General features: G+C 41.9%; 1 protein-coding gene across 2 annotated transcripts in view; it reads left to right on the forward strand.

Moving 5' to 3' along the window:
• The window catches only part of UNK (unk zinc finger), a 75,114-nt gene that overhangs the window by 45,740 nt on the left and 6,988 nt on the right, over window positions 1-22,386 (forward strand). For both annotated transcript variants that reach the window (XM_054975249.1, XM_054975250.1), the window contains 6 exons: window positions 9,766-9,834; window positions 10,290-10,464; window positions 12,215-12,316; window positions 14,662-14,850; window positions 18,854-19,035; window positions 21,265-21,522. In XM_054975249.1, coding sequence (XP_054831224.1) covers window positions 9,766-9,834; window positions 10,290-10,464; window positions 12,215-12,316; window positions 14,662-14,850; window positions 18,854-19,035; window positions 21,265-21,522 — 975 coding nt within the window. The remainder of the gene's footprint in view (window positions 1-9,765; window positions 9,835-10,289; window positions 10,465-12,214; window positions 12,317-14,661; window positions 14,851-18,853; window positions 19,036-21,264; window positions 21,523-22,386) is intronic.

Consider the following 22,386-nt stretch of genomic DNA (forward strand, 5'->3'; position numbering starts at 1 on the left):
GGGCAACTCGAGCCCTTTGGATCCAGCAACGTCAGAGATCCGATAACACCAGTGAGCTTCTAGCACTCTGAGCCCATCAGTTTCGACAGCTCATCGGATCCACCAGCGCTCGGATCTGCCAACACTCCAAATCAAGACAGCCATTAGATCAGATGGTACAAACCCCATCTATGACACCTGCCTTTATAGATCTGCATTCAACTTCAAGCCCAATAGGGCATATATCTGAGGAAACTGAAGAACCAACTCCAGAGTTTCTGGAACCACCCAGAAAGAAGACCAAATCTAAATCAAAGCACTCCAAATGTAAGAGGAGTTCTCACAGGATGCAGGTCATAGACCTGGAGACTGAAGGTCTGGAGGCAGTGGAGACTCCACATTGCCCTTCTCCTCAAGTTCCCACTTGGCTTACTCCTCAGAAGGGGAATTACCCCAAGAACCTCTTACACGGCCCTTAGGGGGCCTGAACAGATTTCACATCAGAGTTGCTGTGCACCCAAATGTCCAGCATGGTATCAGGGAATACCTCCACCTTTGGGAGTTGACTGGGGTGAACCCTATAGAGCAGAATCTGTAGGATCCACATCCAATCTTACATAACCTAGAGTGCACCATCGACGGTACTCCATTCCGCAGTCATCCATGGCATTTCATCTACCTGATTCAGACCCATAGCCCTACCTGGGAGAGCGGAGCCGGTCTACAATCTGATCTGTCACCAGATGAAGTTGTGGGATATAAGCATCCTGTTTCTCTCATGGATGACTTTTTACTCTATGCCAAGCAGATGCTTCGAATGGCAAAATCCTTAGACATAGATGTGGCCTCTTCTGAGCGAAAACCCAAGGACAAAATACTGCAACATCTTTATTCTGGGAACCCAGCCAACATCACATACCCTATGACCAAGGAGTTCATATATTTGATGTCTACACTATGCTAGAAACCAGCTTCTATTCCCCCTACATCTAAGAAGGCCGAAGGGCTTTATAAGGCCAAGGAAGACAAATGTTCCTTTCTTCATCTTCATCCTCCTTCATCTTCATCAGTTACAGAGGAGATGGAATCAAGACACAGGCAAGGTTACCATTCTATGCCTGCTGACTGAGAGGGAAAGAAGCTGGATAGCCTGGGATGAAAGGTCTACACATTGCATTCCTCAACATAAAAATTGCTAATTATGCTGCTGTTGTGGAGGCTTACCAGATATTCCTTTGGAATAAGATGGTGGAGTGTAATAAGCATCTGTTAGAGGACTAGATGGTCCTAGTTTAAAGTGATCCAAGAGGAGGTGAGCAGGCTTTCAAAGCAACAGATAAATGCTGGAATGCATGTGGCTGATTCTTCCACCAGGGCTCTAGCTTTGGCAGTAGTCCTTTGGAGGCATGCCTGGCTCTGATCCACAGCTCTGCCTATTGAGACAAGAGGCAGAGTGGAAGATCTGCCATTTGAGGGAGAGACATCATTTTCCAAAAGAACCATCAGATATTTATCCCTGAAGTGAAAGAATTGGCAAACCACGAGATCCTGTGGAGTGTTACCACCCTCCCAGCAATCGAGTTCTTGACCTTTCTACAGGCAAGAGCAGCAGCAACAACAGTACAGAAGTCACTATCCCAGATACCAACTTTATTAGCATCAGTAAGCTCACAGTTGTCCAACATCTGCCAGTCAAGGCCAGTATCAGAGGTGTAAGCCTCATTGATGGGGAGCAAGGATTCGAGCCCAAATCAGAAGCAATTCTGATTAATGCAGGAGATGCCTATCGTTTTCAGTGATAGACTAGTGCACTTTTAAGCAGCCTGGGCATCCGTCATAGATTTTTGGATGTTAGAAATTATCAAGAGTGGTTATTAAATTGAGTTAAACAGTTCCCTGTGTCTGAGTCTTCCTTATAAACCTATTTGAGATACATTACCTGGGCTGGTGAAAGAGTTGTCAGTGCTGCTAGAGAAGGGAGTGGTACAACAAGTACCAATATCCAAACCTAGAATGGGATTTTACTCAAGGTTCTTCTTAGTCCAGAAGAAGGATGGGTGTTTTCCACCCATATTAGACCTGAGGGACTTGAATAAGTTGGTCAGAATACATAAATTTAGAATGGTAACACTCAATATGGTATTGCAGTCGCTACCCCAATGATTCTTGGTTTGCAGTCTTGGATCTTAAAGATTTTCATATTTCTAGCAATACATCCCACAGAAAATTTTTAAGATTTCAGGTTGAGGAGACCACATATCAATACCAGGTCCTACCATTTGGACTAGTTATGGTCCGAGGGTATTTACCAAGTGCGTGGTTATAGTATTTGCTCACCTGAGAACTAGAGGTTGTTCAGTTTACCCATATCTGGATAACTGGTTGATTTCTGCCCATTCTAAAGAGACCTTACTGCACATAAACCTGGCTCTAGAGACATGTGAACAATTTGGAGTTAATGGTTAATTTTAAAAAATCCAACCTCAGCCCATCTATAAAAGTGCTATTTATTGGTGTATTAGTAGATTTCTATTTAAGTAAGGCTTTTCTCCCACTGGGGAGAGAGCAAAAACTAAAGACCTTCGTCAAATCTGTGATAAACTGTAGAGTCCAATCAGCTCTGAAAATTCAGATGGTTCTTGGACTGATAACTGCAGCGGTGATCCTCTAGCAAGACTGCATATGAGGGGCAGAAACTATGGTTTCTGTCTATCCACAACCCCTCAATACACTCACAGAATGGAAAGCATTCCATTCCCCACAGTGGTGGTTAAGTCACTGCACTGGTGATTGCTAGATCCCCATCTGTTTAGAGGAGTTCAGTTTGGTTCTTCAAAAATTGAAGTGACGGTTACTACAGATGCTTCTATGGAAGGTTGGGGGGGCACATTGTGACCATCTCACAACCCACGGTACTTGGTTGAAGAGAAGTTTACATATCAATGTGTTAGAAATGAGGGAGTTCATTACACACTTATCTTCTTCACAGATATCGTGCAAAACAAACATGTCCAAATACTTACAGACAACTGTACCACCATGTTCTACATAAACAAGCAGGAAGGCACTGCTTCCAGGACTTTGTCTGGAATCCGTGTTGATCTGGGATTGGGCAGTGTGACACAATGTCTCCCTCCAGGCCATCCACATTCCAGGGACATTCAATCTCATTGCAGACAGACTGAGCAGACTAGGTTTTTCCACTCACAAGTGATCACTAAAGGCTCCAGAGGAGTTAGCCGTGTTAGTCTGTAGTAGCAAAATAATAAAGAGTCCAGTAGCACCTTTAAGACTAACCCACTTTATAGGGTCGGTTTCGTTTTCTCAGCCATGCCGGACGCTCCTCTCGGCTGGTCCGGGAGGAAATGACCGGGCGGCTGATCTGCAAGGATTAGCCCCCAGGACTCCCAGGGAGGGAGCCAGGGTCCGGGACGCGGCGGGAAGAACTCCCCGAAATCAATGCGGGGAGGGAATTGCCCGTTTGTCCCTATGGAGGCCGGCAGATGTGCGCGGCGCCTCGAGTGCCGCCGGGCAACGAGAAACGGCAAGTAAAAGAAACAGGCGGAAGCCTGTAAACAAGCGAATCCCTTCTGTTCTACAAGCGTTTGTGAAGGAGAGGTTGATCTGAAGAAGACTCGCTCTTCCCCTTCGTGGAGTTCCAGAATTTTGTTGGCGCCCCCCCCCCCCAAAATGGCAGCAAAGAAGCAAAGTCCCGCTCTCGGTAAGTCAATCTCGGCCACCTTGCAGAAAGGGGAGTCGCTCGAAGAATTGGTGCGCAGGGCGGTGGTGGAAGCTATAAAACCCTTTGTTGACAAGCTGAACGAAACTGATCAAAGGGTGGGCTCAATTGAAAGAGAGGTGAAAACCATTAAGGTAGCAGCGGGGGGGGCAGAAAAGTCTGCTCTGGAAAGTGCGTCACTTGTGAAGGCTACAAAAAAGGAGTTGAAGTTGGTGGAGAACCAACTGATCGGGCTACAAGTGGAACGAACGCAGACAATTTTGCGTCTCCAAAACGTGAAAGAGGAGGAAAATGAGGATCTGTGGGATTTGGTCTCGGAACTACTGGCGACACCCGCGAGGACGACTAAAGAAGAGGTTAAAAGCGCCATTTTGGAGGTCCGTCGGGCTTCTTCAAAATATGCAATAAAGCGACAGTTGCCTCGTGAGATCATTATTGACTTTTCAACTAAAAAGATTCGGGACACCATCCTATATAACTCATACAATGCGGATTTGGACTTTATGGGTTTGAAAGTCAAGATTTTGAAGGACGTTCCATTTCTAGTCCGGAAACGGCGTTTTAAATATAAAAAGTTTGCAGCTCTTCTGAGGGACCATGGAATAAAGTACAAATGGTTATTCCCGGAAGGAATATGGTTCAGATATAAAGATCAGGCCTATAAGATATTATCAGAAGATCAACTAAAGGATTTTGAGAATAAAAACCCAGAATTCTGCTGCACCAAGAACGAAGAAAAGGAGGAGCCGGAGGGGGGGGGGAAGAGGAGAGCATTGCAACAGCAGTTGCACAGAGAGAATTGCGTCCGGGACCCAGAAGGGGGAGGAAAGTTTAATCAGAATTTGAAATGTTTATTCTCTGTATGATTAACCACTCCATCATTATTCTATGGAGCTATTTTTGTATTATGACAGTATGAAGGGAAACATTGAAGTGTAGTGTTTAGTGTTTGTAGTTCATTCCCCCCCCTTTTTCTTTTTCCACTCCCCTTTGTCCCTTCCCTCTTCCCTTTCCTTGTGATAGTCTGGTGTAGTGTTTTGTAGTTATTAAAAAAAATAAAAATAAAAAAAAAAAAGACTAACCCACTTTATTGTAGCATAAGCTTTCGAGAGCCACAGCTCTGACGAAGAGAGCTGTGGCTCTCGAAAGCTTATGCTAAATAAAGTGGGTTAGTCTTAAAGGTGCCATTGGACTCTTTACTATTTTGTCACTGAAGGAGTCATACATAGGCCGATTTTCCCACAATGGAGATTCCCGGACATAGACCTGTTAGCAACAGAGGAGAACAGAAAGTCTCCTTTGTTCTGTTCTAGAAGGGGAGTGGACCCAGGATCCCTGGGAGACACCTTTCACTTAACTTGGTCAGGATACTTGTTTTGCTCCTTCCCAACCATACCCCTCGTAGCTTGTACCATCGGCAAAATACAGATGGACAGAATAGTACCATTCTGGCTACGTCAAGCATGGTTTCACAGATTATTTCTAATGGCCAAGGGCAAATTTCGACACTTACCATTGGTAACGGCTCTCCTACAATATTATGTTAATACTCAGCAAGATGATGAGAGAGAAGGTTCCTTGGTGATTGTAATAGTTCCTACTGACCAAGGCAAGCCTGGTTTGCTACTCTATTCTAAATGGTACAGGCAGAATCGACCATTTTCCGCTAACACCTCAGTTGCTACAGGATGATGTGGTTCTTCACCATGACATGGGCACTCTGAAACTGACAGCATAGTTCATATCCCCCCTAGACTGAATTTCTCCTTCCTGGTCCAGAACGTCCTAGTGGAAGTTAGGAAACTATCCACCAGGAAATCATACCTAGTCAAATGGAAAAGATATTTCCTCTTTGGAATGCAGGCGACAACTTGAACCCGGTCTTGGTCTCATTACCATCTGTTTTGCACTATTTGGCCCAGCTAAAGGATCGAGATTTGGCTAATTCCCCCATTAAAGTCCACCTAGTGGATATGTTGGCCTTCCATAACGATATAAATGGGAAGTCTCTCATTTCCCAGCTGCAATGTAAGTCCTTCCTCAGATTTAGCAAACTTATATCCTCCAGCATCCAGGAAGGTTCCCCAGTTGAGTCCTTAGTTCTTGTTTCAGTCATGCACAAGGCTTTTGAGCCTCTAGCTACCTGCTCCCTTAAGATTCTGGCAGCTAAAACAGCCTTTCTAGTGGCTATAACCTCGATCAGGAGGGTGAGTGAATTGCAAGCCCTGAGATACGACCCTTCTTTCATTAAAATATTCACAGACAATGTTGTCCTCCATCCGAGCTTCCCCTTTCTGCGAAAGGTCTCTACTTTTCACTTAAATCTGGACGTTGTCTTACTGGTATTTTTCCTTACACCTATGACAGACACCGAGAGACTTTTGCACACCCTTGATGTTAGACGTTCTTTGTGATTCTACTTGGACAGGACAGCTCCTTTCCAAAAGGACCCTAATCTCTTTGTCTCATTTAAAGGGCCCAAAAAGGGTCTGAAGATCACCGCACAGACCATTTCAAATTGCATAGTTTGGATCATCAAGGATTGTTATAATCAGTCTAAACAACCATGCCTATAGCACATAAAAGTGCACTCAAGGGTTCAATCCACCCTTGTCAGCTTTCAACTTGGGCATCTCTCTAGTGGAATTATGTAAGGCGGCCACCTGGTCTATGCTGTCCACATTCATCAGGCATTATGCCATTGGCGTAGACCCAAGAAAGGACACAGCTGTGGGCAAGGCCATCCTGAAGCTCTTCCATTAAAGAGCCCCATGCCCACCTCCTGAGTTAGCTCACTAATCTCTTATGTGGGACTGCATAGAAGACATAACGATGAAAAAGGGTCGCATTTACTGTAACTGTTGTTCATCGAGTGCAGGCACACATCCCATCCTCCTTCCCCGCCATATGCTCTTTTACTTTCCTTCTACGCTGGTGGCTTAGAGAACTGAGGGAAGGAGCCACTCACTCTGTCTTTTATAGCTGCGCCTGGGGGGAAAAGTGTGCAAAAAGGCTAGGTGAGCATCTCACGCCTCTAGGAGCTTTAAAATGTTCACAGCTGGCCTACACATGCACAGTTCTCCATGTGTGCCTGCACAGAAGACCACTTGATGAACAACAGTTACAGGTAAGCGCAACCCTGTTTCCCCCCTTTATTCTTCCCCTTCTCGTCTGTCCCATTTGGGATCCTTCAACTTTTAGACATCCCAGTATTAAGGATACCTTCTTCCACAGATGGAGAACGAAACATTGAATCTTCTGTGAGAGTTTCTTCTCATCAGTGGATTCGGAGGTATCCTTCCTCACTCTTGTTGGCAGGGGAGGAATCAGCTGGAGAAACGCCTTTTTTCCTTCTGGGACAGAGTTTTTCTTGCAGATGCCTATCATTAGTTTATATAGAGAAGTAGACCTGTCTTCCTCAGAAGCTTGACAAGATATGAATTGGGGTCTGCCTCTAAACAATGGGGGAAGCCTTGCAAAATTCGTTTGCATAAGCCCTGCCTTTAAACCAAGGAAAGGCGTAACCCGATTTTAAGAATATCTTTCAGTCCGCTGATGAGAAGAAAACATCGGGCTTCATTGTCTTTTGATTACAGCCTTGTTTCTGGACTGTTTGGCTTTCTTCTTACAAGCTTATTGACCTTGTAATTGTTTCTGGTTCTGAGATCTGTCTGCTGTGATGGTTTTAATGCAATTAATGGTTATTTATTTTTAATGCATTTCATAGTGCTGTTTTAATAAGAAACAAGCCACTTTTGAATGGCAGGAGAAGGTCCTTATGAACCAACGCTGCAGGATTCCCCTAGTTCTTCTGTCCAGCTGTCTTTATACATTTGTGTGTATCAGCTGGCCATAGGAATTAGGACACTGCTTCATGCTATCACAAATAATTTATTTTGGGGTTTTGTAGTACCATGGAGAATTAAAAGAATCCCGATGCAGTTGTCGTAATAGTTGTATCCTAATGGAGGCATGCATATTGATTGTGTTTTTTATTGTTTAGCTCCCAACACTATTAAGACAGGGTAATTGGATCTAACCAATATCTAGGCCCCCATGGCAGTGGGGATAAGAGAGGAGGCAGTGACGCAGGGGAAGATGGGATTTAAGTCATTCGTTCCTGTGCTGCTTTCCCAATTTGAAACAACCCCACTGAGCTTTATTTCGCCCCGCTGGGACAAACAGGGCAACTAGCAACTTCTTGGAGCCACTGTGGTGTAATAGAGTGATGAAATAGGATCTAGGCAGCCCAGGTTCGATTCCCCATTCTGCCATGGAAGCTTGCTTGGGCCAATCACATTCTCTCAGCCTAAGCTACCTCACAAGGCTACTGTGAGGGGAAAGATGGAGGAGGAGAATGATATTAAGCTGCTTTGTGTCTCCGTTGGGGAGAAAGGTAGGGTATAAGTGATGTTAAATTAATTTCAGATGAAGAAAATGATGCAGGGATGATGGTGTAAGACACCTTCCTCTGTGCTGTTATGCTGATCCAAATTGGATTCATGTGCACCTTTTATTTTTAAAAAAACGAACCTCAGTACACAATTTCCAAAGTCTTGTCTGGTTTGGTTCTGAAGTCCTGCTGATTTAAATGCAATATATTTCCAAGTGAGTGTGCATAAAATTACAGCCTTATTTGTCTGTGTTGTGGGAAATCTTTTTCTTTTTTGTCTTCTAACAAGTTTTTGGAGTCTTGTTCTTATTTTGGACTCTCCAATGGAAGAGGAAGTTCTGCAAGACCGAGATGGCTTTTGCTAATTGTGGAGGACAGTCTCTGTTTACAAATGAATAAAAGGAGTGCATACTGTTAGATTCACTTGATCTTTCTGCCACTTCTAATACAGTTGATGATCCACTGCTGTTGAGGGCCTTAGCATATGATATGGGAGGGGTAGTTTGCAGGTTTAGCCTTATGATAGCTTGAGTCTTTTCTAACCAACCGTACTAAGAAGGTGGTTGCATGGGAGGAAAATCGCCATTGTGGCACTTATTCTGGGAAGTATTGTAGGCTTCTGTACTCTTTCCCTTGATATTCAGTGTTTATTTGAGATCCCTTAATGAGATTGTACATGCCTTGTTAAATAACCCGTAGATGCTGCCATCTGTCTTAGGCCAGTGCCTGACTGCCAGGGCTGAGGGAGAAGAAACTGGATTCTAATAATACAGGAGTGATGCTTGTTATTTAGGTGACTGTCCTTGAGGGAATTATGTCTTTGAGGGAGGGTTGCAGCTTTCTTTGAGCATACAAGTACTGTTATATCGTACTCTGTTGCTAGCAAATCAAATTAGGTAACTAAAAATGCATTTCCAAGCATTTCCAAAGCCTGATAGTTTTTCTCCTACTTGGAGAAACAGACAGAACTGATTCAGGCTGCGGTAGTCTTTATTTTTAAAAAGCTTTTGTAGCATGCTCATCGTGGAGCTGTCCTTGAAGACTATTTGGAAACTTTGGTTTAGATCCAGACTAAATTTTCTTCTCACACAAGGCACTTCTGTCAGTGGAACAGTATATTCCTGATACCCCTCCCCACTGCAGCCCACCAGTCTCCCCAAAATGCCACTCCTGGAGGACAGGGGACCCTCAAGAACAGCATGAGAGTCGAATCAGGAGACTGCAGCAGGAAGAGGGACTGGGTGGAAATTACCCCACCCCTTCTGACAGCGGAAAATTTAGTCTGGATCCACCCCTTTAATTGTCACAAAATGCAGCCACCTGTTTGCTATCTTGGACTAACCCTTAGGATCATATTACTCCCATTTTGTGCTATCTCCATTGGTTGCCACTTTGTTTTCAGGGTTTTTAGGAGGATATTGTTTTAGTGTACCGGCTTCTCTGTTGAATATTGTTTTAGATTTTAATACTGCAATTAATTTTATTTATGTGGATTGTTTCATTTTTGTTTCCTGCCTTGGATTCCAATTTTTTTTGGGGGGGAGAGGCAGGTTTATAAATAAGTAAGATCCTTGTGGCCTCATTAAAAATCAGCAGTTGTCCATTTCAAATTGTCTCTCTTCCCACTTGTTTTTCTTTGTTATGTTTGCTGCAGCAGGCAAAGATGAAGCCCCATCCCATGGAGCACAGATCCCAAGAGCAGCCTCTATTACAGCCCAAACAAGTAAGTTATTCCAGAATAACTCTTTTACATTGCTAGGTGGTCACGGCAGGGAGTCTGTTTAGGAAAGTGGACTCTGACCGGGGTGCCTTCAGATTAGTGCAAAGAATTGGTGGGATGTGGCTATAGATGTCCATCCAAATTATAAATCTGGCTTGGTTTACTGATAGTCTGCAGAATCTTTCATTAAGTAGTTTTAATTTTGAATGAGTGGTGGGGATTGTACAATACGTGGTTGTCAGTTACATAACCCTATGGTGCAGCTGAAAATTCATTGTCCTCAAACTCCCCCCCCCATATGTATCATATCTCTAGGACACATATAGAAAGTTTAAAACATTCTATGTCTTCTATCTCTGATGAAAATATGCTTTTTAGTGCATTATAAGCTTAATCACATCTATTTTTCACCGGGATGTATGAGTTGTCCAATGCATAAATACCTGTTCCTCTTTCAGGACATATTGGGAATTCTTCCTGTTGGCAGCCCATTGACATCTAGCATCTCCTCTAGTATCACTTCTAGTTTGGCAGCAACACCCCCGAGCCCAGCCGGCACCAGCAGTGTCCCTGGCATGAATGCCAATGCCCTTCCATTCTACCCAACCAGTGACACGGTGGAGTCTGTGATAGGTAATATCATCTGTGCACACTTACTTTTGGGTTCTCAGAAAGGGAATATCCAGGTCTTGGGAGCAGGAGGAGCATGTTAGATTTCTTTTTGCAGAATCTGTGCTTTCCTTCTTAACAGGCCTTTGGGGTACCTAGTATTTTCTCTGAATTGCTTAATGTAATTTCAGCTTTGGGACAGCCAAACACAGAGCTCCCTTAGCTAATTTCAAGAGATGTAAACTCTGTTATAGTGTGGTAAGATGGTGAATGGAAGATTATAATAGCTCCTGAGTTTTGTCATGAGAACTGAACAATCTGCCTGTTATGTTTCATCTTATCCCATGCTTGCTGAATTCACAAATCACAAAATTGTCCGGAAGTGCCACTACAATGGACCAATCCAGGACAGAAATTTGGATCTGTGACAGGTATTACCTGTGGCTGAGCAAACCTTTTCATAAGTAATACAGGGAAGAAACTCTTTCCCTTGTATGGGCTACAAATGAGTCTGCATTCAGCTTGTGTAATCCTCTATAGGAAACTTATTTGTACTTTTCTTCAAGGTAGTAGTATGTTGTTGCTTTTGAATTTCTGTCTTCCAGACTTCTCAAGGAGAGTAAGAGTACAGATTGTGCAGGGCAGACATCTCTTGCTTTATTTTTCTTCCCAGGCACAATTTTATTTCCTCTTTAAAATATCTCTGCTTGATGCTGGCCTCTTATTCTCCAGCAATTTTATTATGAACTGTTACTGTCCCAGAGGGACCATGATAGCTGGGAGGGCAAGTTAATTTATTAAGCTTCTGTCACTATGCTTGTTAAACTTTTAAATAGGGATTCTGAAGGGTGTTCCTGAAGAGGCTAGCAGTCCTTTTAAGTATGTGTCAAAAATTCCAAAGCGAATGTTTCTGAGAAACCCAAAGCAAAAGCATAAAAACTGTGGGAAAGAGAGTGTTTGTTTAGACTGTGTTTTTCAGGATTTTGTAAATCCTGAAAATATAAATGTAATGAATATCATGTGAGACAACTCTTACCTTCCATGAGGCACACGTGCTCGGACTAGCACTGCAGGGAGGTCCTGGGCAGGCTTGCTCCATCTCATCCCCAACCGGCAATGTCCGTGCTATTGCCGACCCCACTGTTGGGCTGCCACTGGCTATTGCCTGCTTGCTCGATTTTGCTAATCCATTTCCCCTTCCCCTTCCCCTTGGCCCTTGCCTGATTGCCACACACAATCCTCTTCTTTCCACTACCATATCTGAACCTCATCCCTACTGCCCATCTTTTCTGTCACAGAATTGCAGCCCAATTCACAATTGAACTGTGGAATTCCTAAAAGTGAGAAATTCTAGTCACTGTGGCAACACATCCTGAACACTGAGGTTACCACGTGGCTGGAATGGGCAACTGTCTACTTCATCTGTCATGAAAATATCTCTGCATAATCTTTTACCCAAAGTTGAACTGAACAACAGGAGTTGCAGAGTGACCTGTTTTTCATTGCTGTTATTTCTGATGTACAATATTTGGGAAGAACTTGCCGCTGGAAGGCATTTTAGGATTCAAAGTAGGCAATTGAAGGTGATATGAAAAGCTAACGCATTAAAGCCTTAACTTTATAGTAGCAATGCACGGGGGAGGGAACAGGGCCCTGTAGATAGATTCTCCAGTCCAGAGCAGTGGCGTCTCTGCATGTAGGCTGTTTGGACTTCCCTATCAGTTGAAGTTGTTGGTCCTTTTTGTAACATATAATTGGTGCCTCTGTCTGGCAGAGTCTGCCTTGGATGACCTGGACCTGAACGAATTCGGAGTGGCTGCCCTGGAGAAGACATTTGACAGCAGCTCGGTGCCCCACACGAGTGGCATCATGATAGGTACATGAAAGCAACAGAGCTTTCTTTGATCTTCTGCCAAGCAGGGTTTGCCCCATCAGCTGGCTGAAGCAGCCTTAACAAGCTCACAAAACCAACCCTATTATAAGTCCATCAGCAGCCAATGAGAGACTTCGAAGTCAAAGGGCCTTCTCATCGGCTAGCAGATTGGAAATTTCTTCCACTGGTTTCATACATCCCAGTTATGTTTATGGTACAGGCATGGCTTATTTTGCTTTATAGTATCTTAACAGTAACACACTAAACATGTTCACAAAATTATAATACAAATGTGCGTTTCATGGGGGCCCCCTTTTTTTAAATAATGGGAAACCAATTGGACTGGTAACGTTATTTTGCTGTCACAGGACCATGGCAAGGCATTATAGCTGCTCATTGACAAACTACCGCATATGTATCTCATCAGTTTGTATGTGGTCATTTCAAACCAATGTCCATTTTTTCCTGTCTCCAGTTGTTCAGGTGAAAATAGTTCTTACAACCGTACTGCCCCTGTTCTGAGATAGTCTTTATTCATTGACACAGATTCTTCTGTGTGAACTATAGCCACGTGCAAAATGGTGGGTTCAGTACCGCTACTTACTGTTGCTTGGAATGTTAGTTTCTTAAGGATACAGCCATCAGCTTAAACCTGATCCTCCTTTGTGCAGTGTCAGACATTTCAGACCATTGTGGGATGCTTTTACAGTGGTCATCTGTCAACACACGGTTCCATTTCACCATGTCTTGCCCCAATATTGTCTCATATTTGTGCAGTTACATACAGGGAATAGCCTGCTGCTATCCACCCCTCAAGTGATAGTCTGCTTTCATGAAAATGGGTTCCTCTTTAAAGAAGTAGAATTCAGCATGAGATATCTGTGCAATGATATCACATTGATGGTGATTCTGGCTGAAAGCTTTAGCAGTGGCTGAGATGATGTAGATACTGGTTGTAGTGCAGACCCCAGAAGTCAGAAGAGAGTCGGAACATGACACAAGTTATACTTCTCCTTTAGTGTAGACACGAGCTTGGTTCTCATTAAGTCTCATTAAGGACTCATCAAGTCCTAAGTTTTTAGGATGGGTATCTAGAGACTTACACTTCTCTGATCAGTAAACTGATACAGAACTCAGATTTTGTTGTCACGGCAAACCAACTCCTTTTACCTCCGCCCCATCTAGTTGACTTAAAAAGAGAGTGGCTGAGACGAGCAGCGTGATGCTTCAGTTGCTTCGGTAACTATTCTGTGCTAGAAGGACAAGGAGTTACATGGCATATGGGTGTTCTCCCCTAGCCATCCTAGGTCAACTTTGATTTCTTAATCTTTTCTTGGTGTGGCTATTGGTTTTCATTTATAAATATGAAGAGCAAAAACTTAAACACATACGAAATCTGATATTTTCATAGCTCCTTCAAAGCCAACCAACTTCATGCTAGTGGGTTTGATCCCGTTGCTGTGCCATGCACTTGGCTGGGCTTCTCTGTTCTTCAGAAGCTAGTGTGATTTCCTGTGCTCTTTTTATTTTTGTGTGGATCTAGCATAAATAATTACAGGATTGATTACTGGTCTGATTTGCTAGGACACCTTCCTTATGGTTGTATGTTTAAGCAAGATTCAAATATAGTATGAAGAGCCTAATTTGCCCTATTTAATAGTTGCCCTATTTAATATATGGCTTTTCCTTTGATGCAAAGACTTTGAATCATTAAGACCACACTTTTTATCCCTAACTCATAGGACTGTTTGAATTTGTAAGGATATGTTTGGAGGGGTGTCTAATGAACATGGAAAGAAGCCGTTTTCAGTTCAGATGATGGTCTTTGAAAACGTAGTCAGTTTAAATAATCTGATAGATTTGTGTTTCCTGTTCCTGTGAAGAGACTCAGGTGCCCATTATCACTCTATCTAGATACCTTTTTGCCATAGAGAAATGTAGCACTAGAAAATAACTCCAAGATGATGTTTAAATATGCATAATGTGTGTTAGTGTATTGTCATTGTGGAGACAGGAAATGGAAAAAGCCATCAAAATGTTTATTATAATTTTAAGAGTCCCTTAGTCTCTGAAGAATCGTTCTTGCACTAAGCAGGGTATTCTCCTTCCCAAATGCCATGTTTTGCACAGCTAGCATCCAAATAAGTTGCCATTCTACCTTCCGTGGCTCAGGGACCATTCCCATAGTGTTCCTCCTGAAGGCAGAAGATGAATGTGGACTCCCCCTCCTTTCCTGATGCAGAGATAGAGAGAGAAACAGACGCCTGCTGTTCAGATTCCTGTGCTGTGCTTCCACTCATAACTCATGGCTTCTCCATTCCCATCCTTTCTGTGTGTTCTTTGTCCAGGTGGGAGTTTGCTGCAAAGTTCTGCTCCTGTAAATATCCCTGGGTCCCTTGGAAGTTCTGCCTCCTTTCACTCTGCCTCTCCTTCTCCACCGGTCAGCTTATCATCGCATTTCCTCCATCAGCCCCAGGGACACTTAAGCCAATCAGAAAACACATTCCTGGGGACATCAGCCTCTCATGGATCATTAGGTAAATGGCCAGTGTGTATGTAAGAGCACGCATGCTAACATGTTACATACCTCTCTATGCCATGTAAGTATTTTCTGTTTATTTTAGCTTTCATTTTAATGGCTGTGTTCTGTGTTACCACGTAACATACCCTGTACCCATAAAAGGAGGATACTTGAGTCCTAAAATCATGCCCCAAAGAATTTTCCCCATACAACCAAAGTAGAACACCAAGCATAAATGTCTTTTGTCTTTATTTGTTTTATTTTATTTTTAACCCGCCCTCCCCGCAAGCGGGCTCAGGGCGAGTTACAACATTGATTAAAATACAACTTAGAATCAGTTATAAAAACAGATAAAATACTGTTCCCATTTTGGTGCAACCAGCGGGAGTGGACTCTCCATACCCCTTGTAGAGGGAGACCGGGGGAAGGCTCGGCAATGATGGGCTAAAATTAAAATGGCAGAATATGAGCTCAGGAGAGTGAAAATCTGTAAATGTAGCATGTCAGCAATCATAGGTCCCTCTTACGGAGAAAATACAGGTATGTAATATTATTAGCTGCTGATACGTTTAAGGCATTGGATTTTTCAGGTCTACAGTTGTTCATCATAGGTACTGTTGATGCCAAAATCAAATATTCCAAGTATCTCAACCTAGACCATCTCTAAAAGAAGGGCTCCATATTTCATGAATATCAAAACCGAAAAAAGATACTTCTTTAGGTCCTGAAACATATGCAGGAGTACCTTTAAGTTCCCTAACCTGAGTAGTGCAGGCAAATCCAATCTCATCAGATCTCAGAAGCTAAGCAGGGTCAGCCTTGGTTAGTAATTGGATAAGAGACCTCCATAGAAGACCAGGGTTATTATATAGAGGCAGGCAATGGCAAACTACTTCTGTTAGTCTCTTGCCTTAAAAAGCCCAGCAAGGGTTTCCATAAGTCAGCCATGACTTGACGGCACTTTCCACCACCATCTTTAAGTTCTTTTTAAGTATATTCGGAGTACTTTCCTTCACCATCAATGGTTCTCTTGCTTATAGGGTTGGATTCTCTAGTGATCAGAGGCTATGATGTTCTAACAGACTTGAGAAATAGCACCTCCAGAGTTAAACCCTTGGCTGTTTACAAGACATTTTGTTCCCATGTCAATTAGAGAGAGCCACATAAGGCATACTTTAGAATGAGTAGATCGGTATTTACCTCTCAAGCAGGCATTCGTCACATGCTTATAAGCATTACTTCTTGTTATTAACCATGTGTTCCTGAGCCCTGACAATAAAATCAAGTTCCTGTTTGAGCATTGGCGCCAAGCAGTGAGTTAAAATGCACTGATATCAACTGAGGGATAGCTAACTGAATGAGCCTTTTAAAAATGTGCTATTGTTACTTAAAAATGTCCTGAGTACTGCACAGACTACAAGTGTTGCTTTTCTTTCTAGAGAGACTTCCAGTTTAAGTAACATACACAATATAGGAGCTAAAAAGACCAGGGATGGAAAAGGTCTGAGGAGGATGACATGTGGAAAGACTTAAAAACTAGATACTTGTTTTTATGTTTAAAGTGTTTTCATGTACTTAATCACATTGTTTGTCACATCTGTGTAATCACCTGCTTTGTACAAAGGAATTCATGGTCCATGCACTGGAAGCCTTTTCGTCCTCATTTCAGTTTATTTTTAAGGGGGCAGTCTAACTGGGGATCCCATATGCACGGCAGTGGAGCAGAAGCGTGCACACACGCACTGCTCCAACCATGTATATGAAATAATGTTTATAATGAATTTTGTGTACATGTATGCATCCAATTTGGATAATCAGTGCTCTTAAAGGGCAGGGGGACTACACGTCCACAGATTTTGTTTGCATTCTTCTTGTATTTCACACAGCCTCATACATACAGGATTTCCAGTCAATGAGCATGTGACCTAGTCATATAAAAGGCATTGGCATTATTGGCTCTCATTAGGTTGGCAATCAGTGAAAATGGAATTTTCAATTAATAGTTTTAATAAATACTTTGTTTTCCTGTATGAAAACATTAACTAGCAAAGTTGTGACTAGAATCAAGGTGAGTTCACACTAGCCTTGATAGTTAATAATAGTGCAAGCCTTGGTCTCTGAGCTAAAACCAAAATCTGATTAAATACAATATGAAATAGAATTTTTAAAAATCAGACGATACCTATAGTAATATTGCAAATAATTTTCTAGGCTTCTCATCTGCTTCACTTGGGGAATGGCTCATTCCTTATAAAAGAAGAGTCAGTCCCTGCCCTTTTATGGATTTTGTGAACCACCCTTATTCTCTAAAGCCAAAACTCTATTCACATCCTTTCATTTATTTTCTGATCTCTGGTAATAGCAGCAACAACAGAGATTAGTATGTTGTTCTTGTAAGATTAAACAGACTCTTTTATGATGCGTATGTTTGTAGTTGTACTTGTTCCATCCAAGTTCCACATTTTTAGATATAAAACATCCTAAGTATAAACTTTTTTAAAAGTAGCATATTAAGTAGCACATCTCTTAGAGCAGAACCACAAGTGACAAAAGGCACAGATTGGACACTGGTCAGCTTCCCTCAAGTTTTGATGGGAAATGTAGGCAGCTTGGCGGAATGTTGGACAAGTGACAGTTGAAAAGTCCATTGGACAGCAGTCAGAGAGCGAAGCTGCGAGACCAGGATGCCTACATTTCCCATCAAAACTTGAGGGAAGCAGACAAGTGTCCAATCTGTGCCTTTTGTCACTTGTGGTTCTGCTCTTAGATCCTCTGCCTGGATTCTAATGTCTGATCCATCAGCAGAATTTCTCTAATATTTCTTGAACCAGTAGAAAAGAACAAGAGTCCAGAAGACGTATAAGACTAACAAAATGGACTTGCGTTCTAGCTGTTTTCTGAAGAAGTGAGTTGTGACTCATGATGAAAGCTCATACCCTGTCCATGTATTGTCGAAGGCTTTCACGGCCGGAGAATGATGGTCGTTGTGGGTTTTCCGGGCTGTATTGCCGTGGTCTTGGCAATACAGCCCGGAAAACCCACAACAACCATCATACCCTGTCACTTTTTTTTCAGTCTTATGGGTGCTACTGGACTCTTGCTCTTTTTGTCTGCTGCAGACAGGCTAACACGGCTGCCTGTCTTCATGTCTTGAAGCAGACCTTCAAATTAACATGTCTTAATCGGTAGATCCATCTGTACTGAATACGTTAATGTGATTAGAGCTGAATGCAACACAATACATTAGATTATTAAATTATAATAATAAATTATTGTCAGTGCAATTCTATGCAGAGTTATTTCAGTCTAAGCCCATTGTTTTCACTGGGCTGCTTATGCCAGAGTAACTCTGCATAGGATTGTACTGCTAATCATGCTTTCAGTTGAATAACTCTGACTTGGGTAAAACTGAATTGATTTGTAAAATTATGAAGAGAACTGTGAGCTCTTTAATGGTACATGTCTGAAGACATTGCATGGATGTTTGGGAGACCAAATGACTCAAGTTTGTTGGGTGGAAGGTTTTTTTAAAGCCACCTCTTATGCAAAACTTTGTAATTGATTAACGACGTTGTCTATACCAGAAGTTCCCTGCATGTCTTCTTCAGACTCACTCTGATATTCGTCTCTTTTGTGGGATATTCATTGTGTTGTGGACCAATCCTGATTCCATCTATGCTGATAAGATACAGAGCAGTGTTGGCACTAATATGCCATGTATTGCATTGCTCTTGTTTAAATAAGGGGCACTCATTCCTGCTGCTTCAGCCAAAGAGGAGAACAGAAATGTAAGAATAGCCTAAGATACACATCCATTGTTTCATTAGACTTTCTCCCTTATTCTAAGCCCTGGTTCATGACCAGAGTGCTCCTTAGAACCCCCAAATCAATCCTGTAGAGGATTGAGTCCTTTTATTCCTTTTCCCAGGAAAGGATTGGGACTGAATTTCATGCAGGGAAAGGGGTAAGCCAGAAATATTTGAGGTATAACTTTTTTTCCTTGTCTCTACATGTAACAGGTTTAAATGGGATGAACAGCAGTATATGGGAGCACTTTGCTTCTGGAAGTTTTTCGCCTAGTACGTCGCCTGCATTCCTGTCAGGTCCAGGTGCTGCTGAGCTGGCCAGGCTACGTCAGGAATTAGATGAAGCTAACAGTACGATAAAACAGTGGGAAGAATCTTGGAAACAAGCCAAACAGGTAGTGTGCAGTAGTAGTGAGAGGTGGGATGGTTTGCCAGGATACCTGCGGTGAATAGAGCCCACCAAACAGAGTAGTTTAGAGTCCAAGATAATTAGCAGAGTTGGAGTTGGTTTGTTAAAATGTTGTAGCATAGTTCCTTCAAGGTAAGGTTTTCTTTGCTTTATTTAAGATGTGGTTACTAATAGATAAAGAATCAGCTGGTATTGTAGCTATCCAAAGGAGTAAATTGCAAGTTGTGATAGTGTTTTAGAAATTCATCAGGAACTTTATTGAACTATTCTATAAACAGTAGGTTCTTCAGTTGGAGTAGAGCTTTCTAATTGTTCATATTGCCTGTTTATGCATACTCTCCAAACCCATATTCTGCTCAGTGTTTCTGTAATTCAGTAATTCCCTAGGGTTGAGCAGTTGGGGTGTGAAGGAGAGGCAAGGTGTGAATTCAAGCTGCCTTTAAAGTAAATGCTGAGTAAAATGTTCCTTCTGTGATATGCCCTCACCTCCCTGACTGGCTAGCAGTTCTGCAGTGCATGTTCGCATGCTCCTATGTTCTTCTTACTAAATTCTTTCCTGAGCTGATTCTACATACACTGGTTTGCTTAAGCTCTATAACTGACAAAACAACCAAAAGGGCACACTGGATACAGAACTGTCAACAACACAAAGCAATACCGGTGTAGAGAAACTATTCAAAACAATTTTAGAAATGCATACAAAATTTTTTACTAGTTATATTAGCTAAACAGCTAAAGTGCACAGACAAATGTATAGAATAGATATCAAAGTGATCTTATATATACGCTCAAATACAATATAGCGGTGTAATATAGTCCTCTGATACATGCAAAGAGTTCATAAATCAATTGTTTCCTTTTGCTTCAATCATATAGTGCGTGGGTCAATAGACTCTTATTTCTTCAGTCATATTGCACAATGGCCAGAAGGGTGGTATTAAATCCAGAACGCTTATTCCAATGTATAGCTGGGCATATTCCTCAGCTACGGGTTGCAGCCAGCAATATTTCCAATACCCGTTTCGTGGTCAAAACTTCATCAGGCAGTAATGTGTAATCTGGACTGTAAGAAATATATTCAATAAAATCACAACCATAAATGTAATATATACAATAAAATATTTGCTATACAAATTCACAGAACTTACTGTTCACCACACCAATAACTCACATTCACGACCCAAACGAATCAGTAAGTACGGAGCAGTGCTGGAGAAAGGGCTACAAACCAATTACACTCTATAAATACCAAAAGTAATTACAAAGCATAACCGTTATTTTTGCAGGTTGTAATGTAACAGCCAATGAAATATTGGCAATATTGGTGAACAGTAAGTTCTGAGGAATATGCCCAGCTATACATTGGAATAAGCGTTCTGGATTTAATACCACCCTTCTGGCCATTGTGCAATATGACTGAAGAAATAAGAGTCTATTGACCCACGCACTATATGATTGAAGCAAAAGGAAACGATTTATGAACTCTTTGCATGTATCAGAGGACTATATTACACCGCTATATTGTATTTGAGCGTATATATAAGATCACTTTGATATCTATTCTATACATTTGTCTGTGCACTTTAGCTGTTTAGCTAATATAACTAGTAAAAAATTTTGTATGCATTTCTAAGCTCTATAACTGGCTTAATCTGTATGGAATTGAGTGTAAAATGTAGATGCTTATTCAATGTCCTTTTCAGTCCCAGCATTCCTCCCATCATCCATCCCTAACTGCTGTTTCTGCTGCCGAATTGGAAAAATGCACCTGCAAAAGAAATGTATGGGAAACATATCTGACTTATTTAAAGATCCTGTTCACAGAGAATGTTGTCTACACCTCTGGACAACTACGATGCAAAGGCAGTTTTGAAATGTAGGAGAAACCCTATAAAATCCAAGATGTGTGCATCATTTGCTTGCCAGTATTGAGCCTACGCTGTATTTGCTTGGAAACTGTGACAGGAATTATCCCACCATGAAAAGAAATTTCACTGTATCCGTGTATGGTTCCAAGTCTTCATATAGATAAGAAAGCTGCTCTGTATATTTTAATAGAACACTTTTTAAAAGTCTGTAGTCAAGGGCAGGAGATGGGAAAATTCCCCACTGTTCCCCATTCCCCTTCCCCAAATTACAAATAGCTGGAAGTAGCCTGGGTGATCTGGAGGAAGCGAGGATTGATGGTAATTTTTCTTGCCTTTGGGATACACAGGCCTGTGATGCTTGGAAAAAAGAAGCAGAGGAGGCCAGCGATCGCGCCAACACAGCCACCATGGAATGTGAGCTAGCCCGGGAGCAGAGGGAGGCTTTGGAACTGCAAGTGAAAAAGCTCCAGGAGGAGATGGAGAGAATCCACACTAGCCCGGACCCCCAATTCCTGCGTGCTCTTTCTGACTTAGAGACCCTGTCCCTTTCCACACTCTATACTCTCCAAAAACAGCTGCGTGCCAACTTGGAAAGAGTCGATAAGGTAGGCTTACGTGAGAGGTTTTGTTATCTGTTCACAGGGTATAGCAAGGAAATTATATAATTTAATGAATAAGGATAGAGAATATATGATCAGGTTGATAAAATCTAAATGGGAGAAAGATCTAAAATTATCAGATCAGAAGATAGATAAATTAATGAAAGATATAAGGGTAATAAAAATGGAAAAATTTAAAGAACTGGAGATGAAAGTAATACTGAAATGGTATAGGACTCCCGCCCAATTATCCTATATAATCAAGGGAATGAAATCGGATTGTTGGCATTGTAATAGAATAAAAGGCTATTATGCTCATTTATGGTGGGAATGCTCTAAAGTAACAGTCTTCTGGCAAATGATATTGGGAAAGGTGAAGGAGCTTTGCGATGATGAGATAAATTTAAATGGGGAGATTCTATTTATGGGCATCTGAGGGAATAATAAAGTACAGGAAAATAGACAGCACTTGTTAAGAGCCATGATTATAGCTGCCCATGATGTAATAGCGTATGGATGGAAAGGTGCCTCTAAATGGACTTTGGAAAGATGGAATGGGTATCTATATGAATGGATCCAGTCAGACATTTTATCAATACTAAAACAGGATAAGACATGGGAAAATAAGACGTTAATTATAAGGAAGAAATGGTCTAGATACATAAGATGGGTAAGAGGAGGAGAGACCAACCAAATTATATTAACAAAACTCCAAAGAGTGTGCTCATGGTTAAAGATGTAAAGCAGATGATTCTTATGGTTGTTCCTCTTGGGGTGGGGGCGGGGAGAAAAGGGGGAAAACAAGCTTGTATCGGATGTATGGATAGCTAAATTTATTCTATATGTATATGTACATGAAGTATAAATTGT

Source organism: Eublepharis macularius, chromosome 4 (assembly GCF_028583425.1).
Source record: "Eublepharis macularius isolate TG4126 chromosome 4, MPM_Emac_v1.0, whole genome shotgun sequence".
Classification (NCBI taxonomy): Eukaryota; Metazoa; Chordata; class Lepidosauria; order Squamata; family Eublepharidae; genus Eublepharis; species Eublepharis macularius.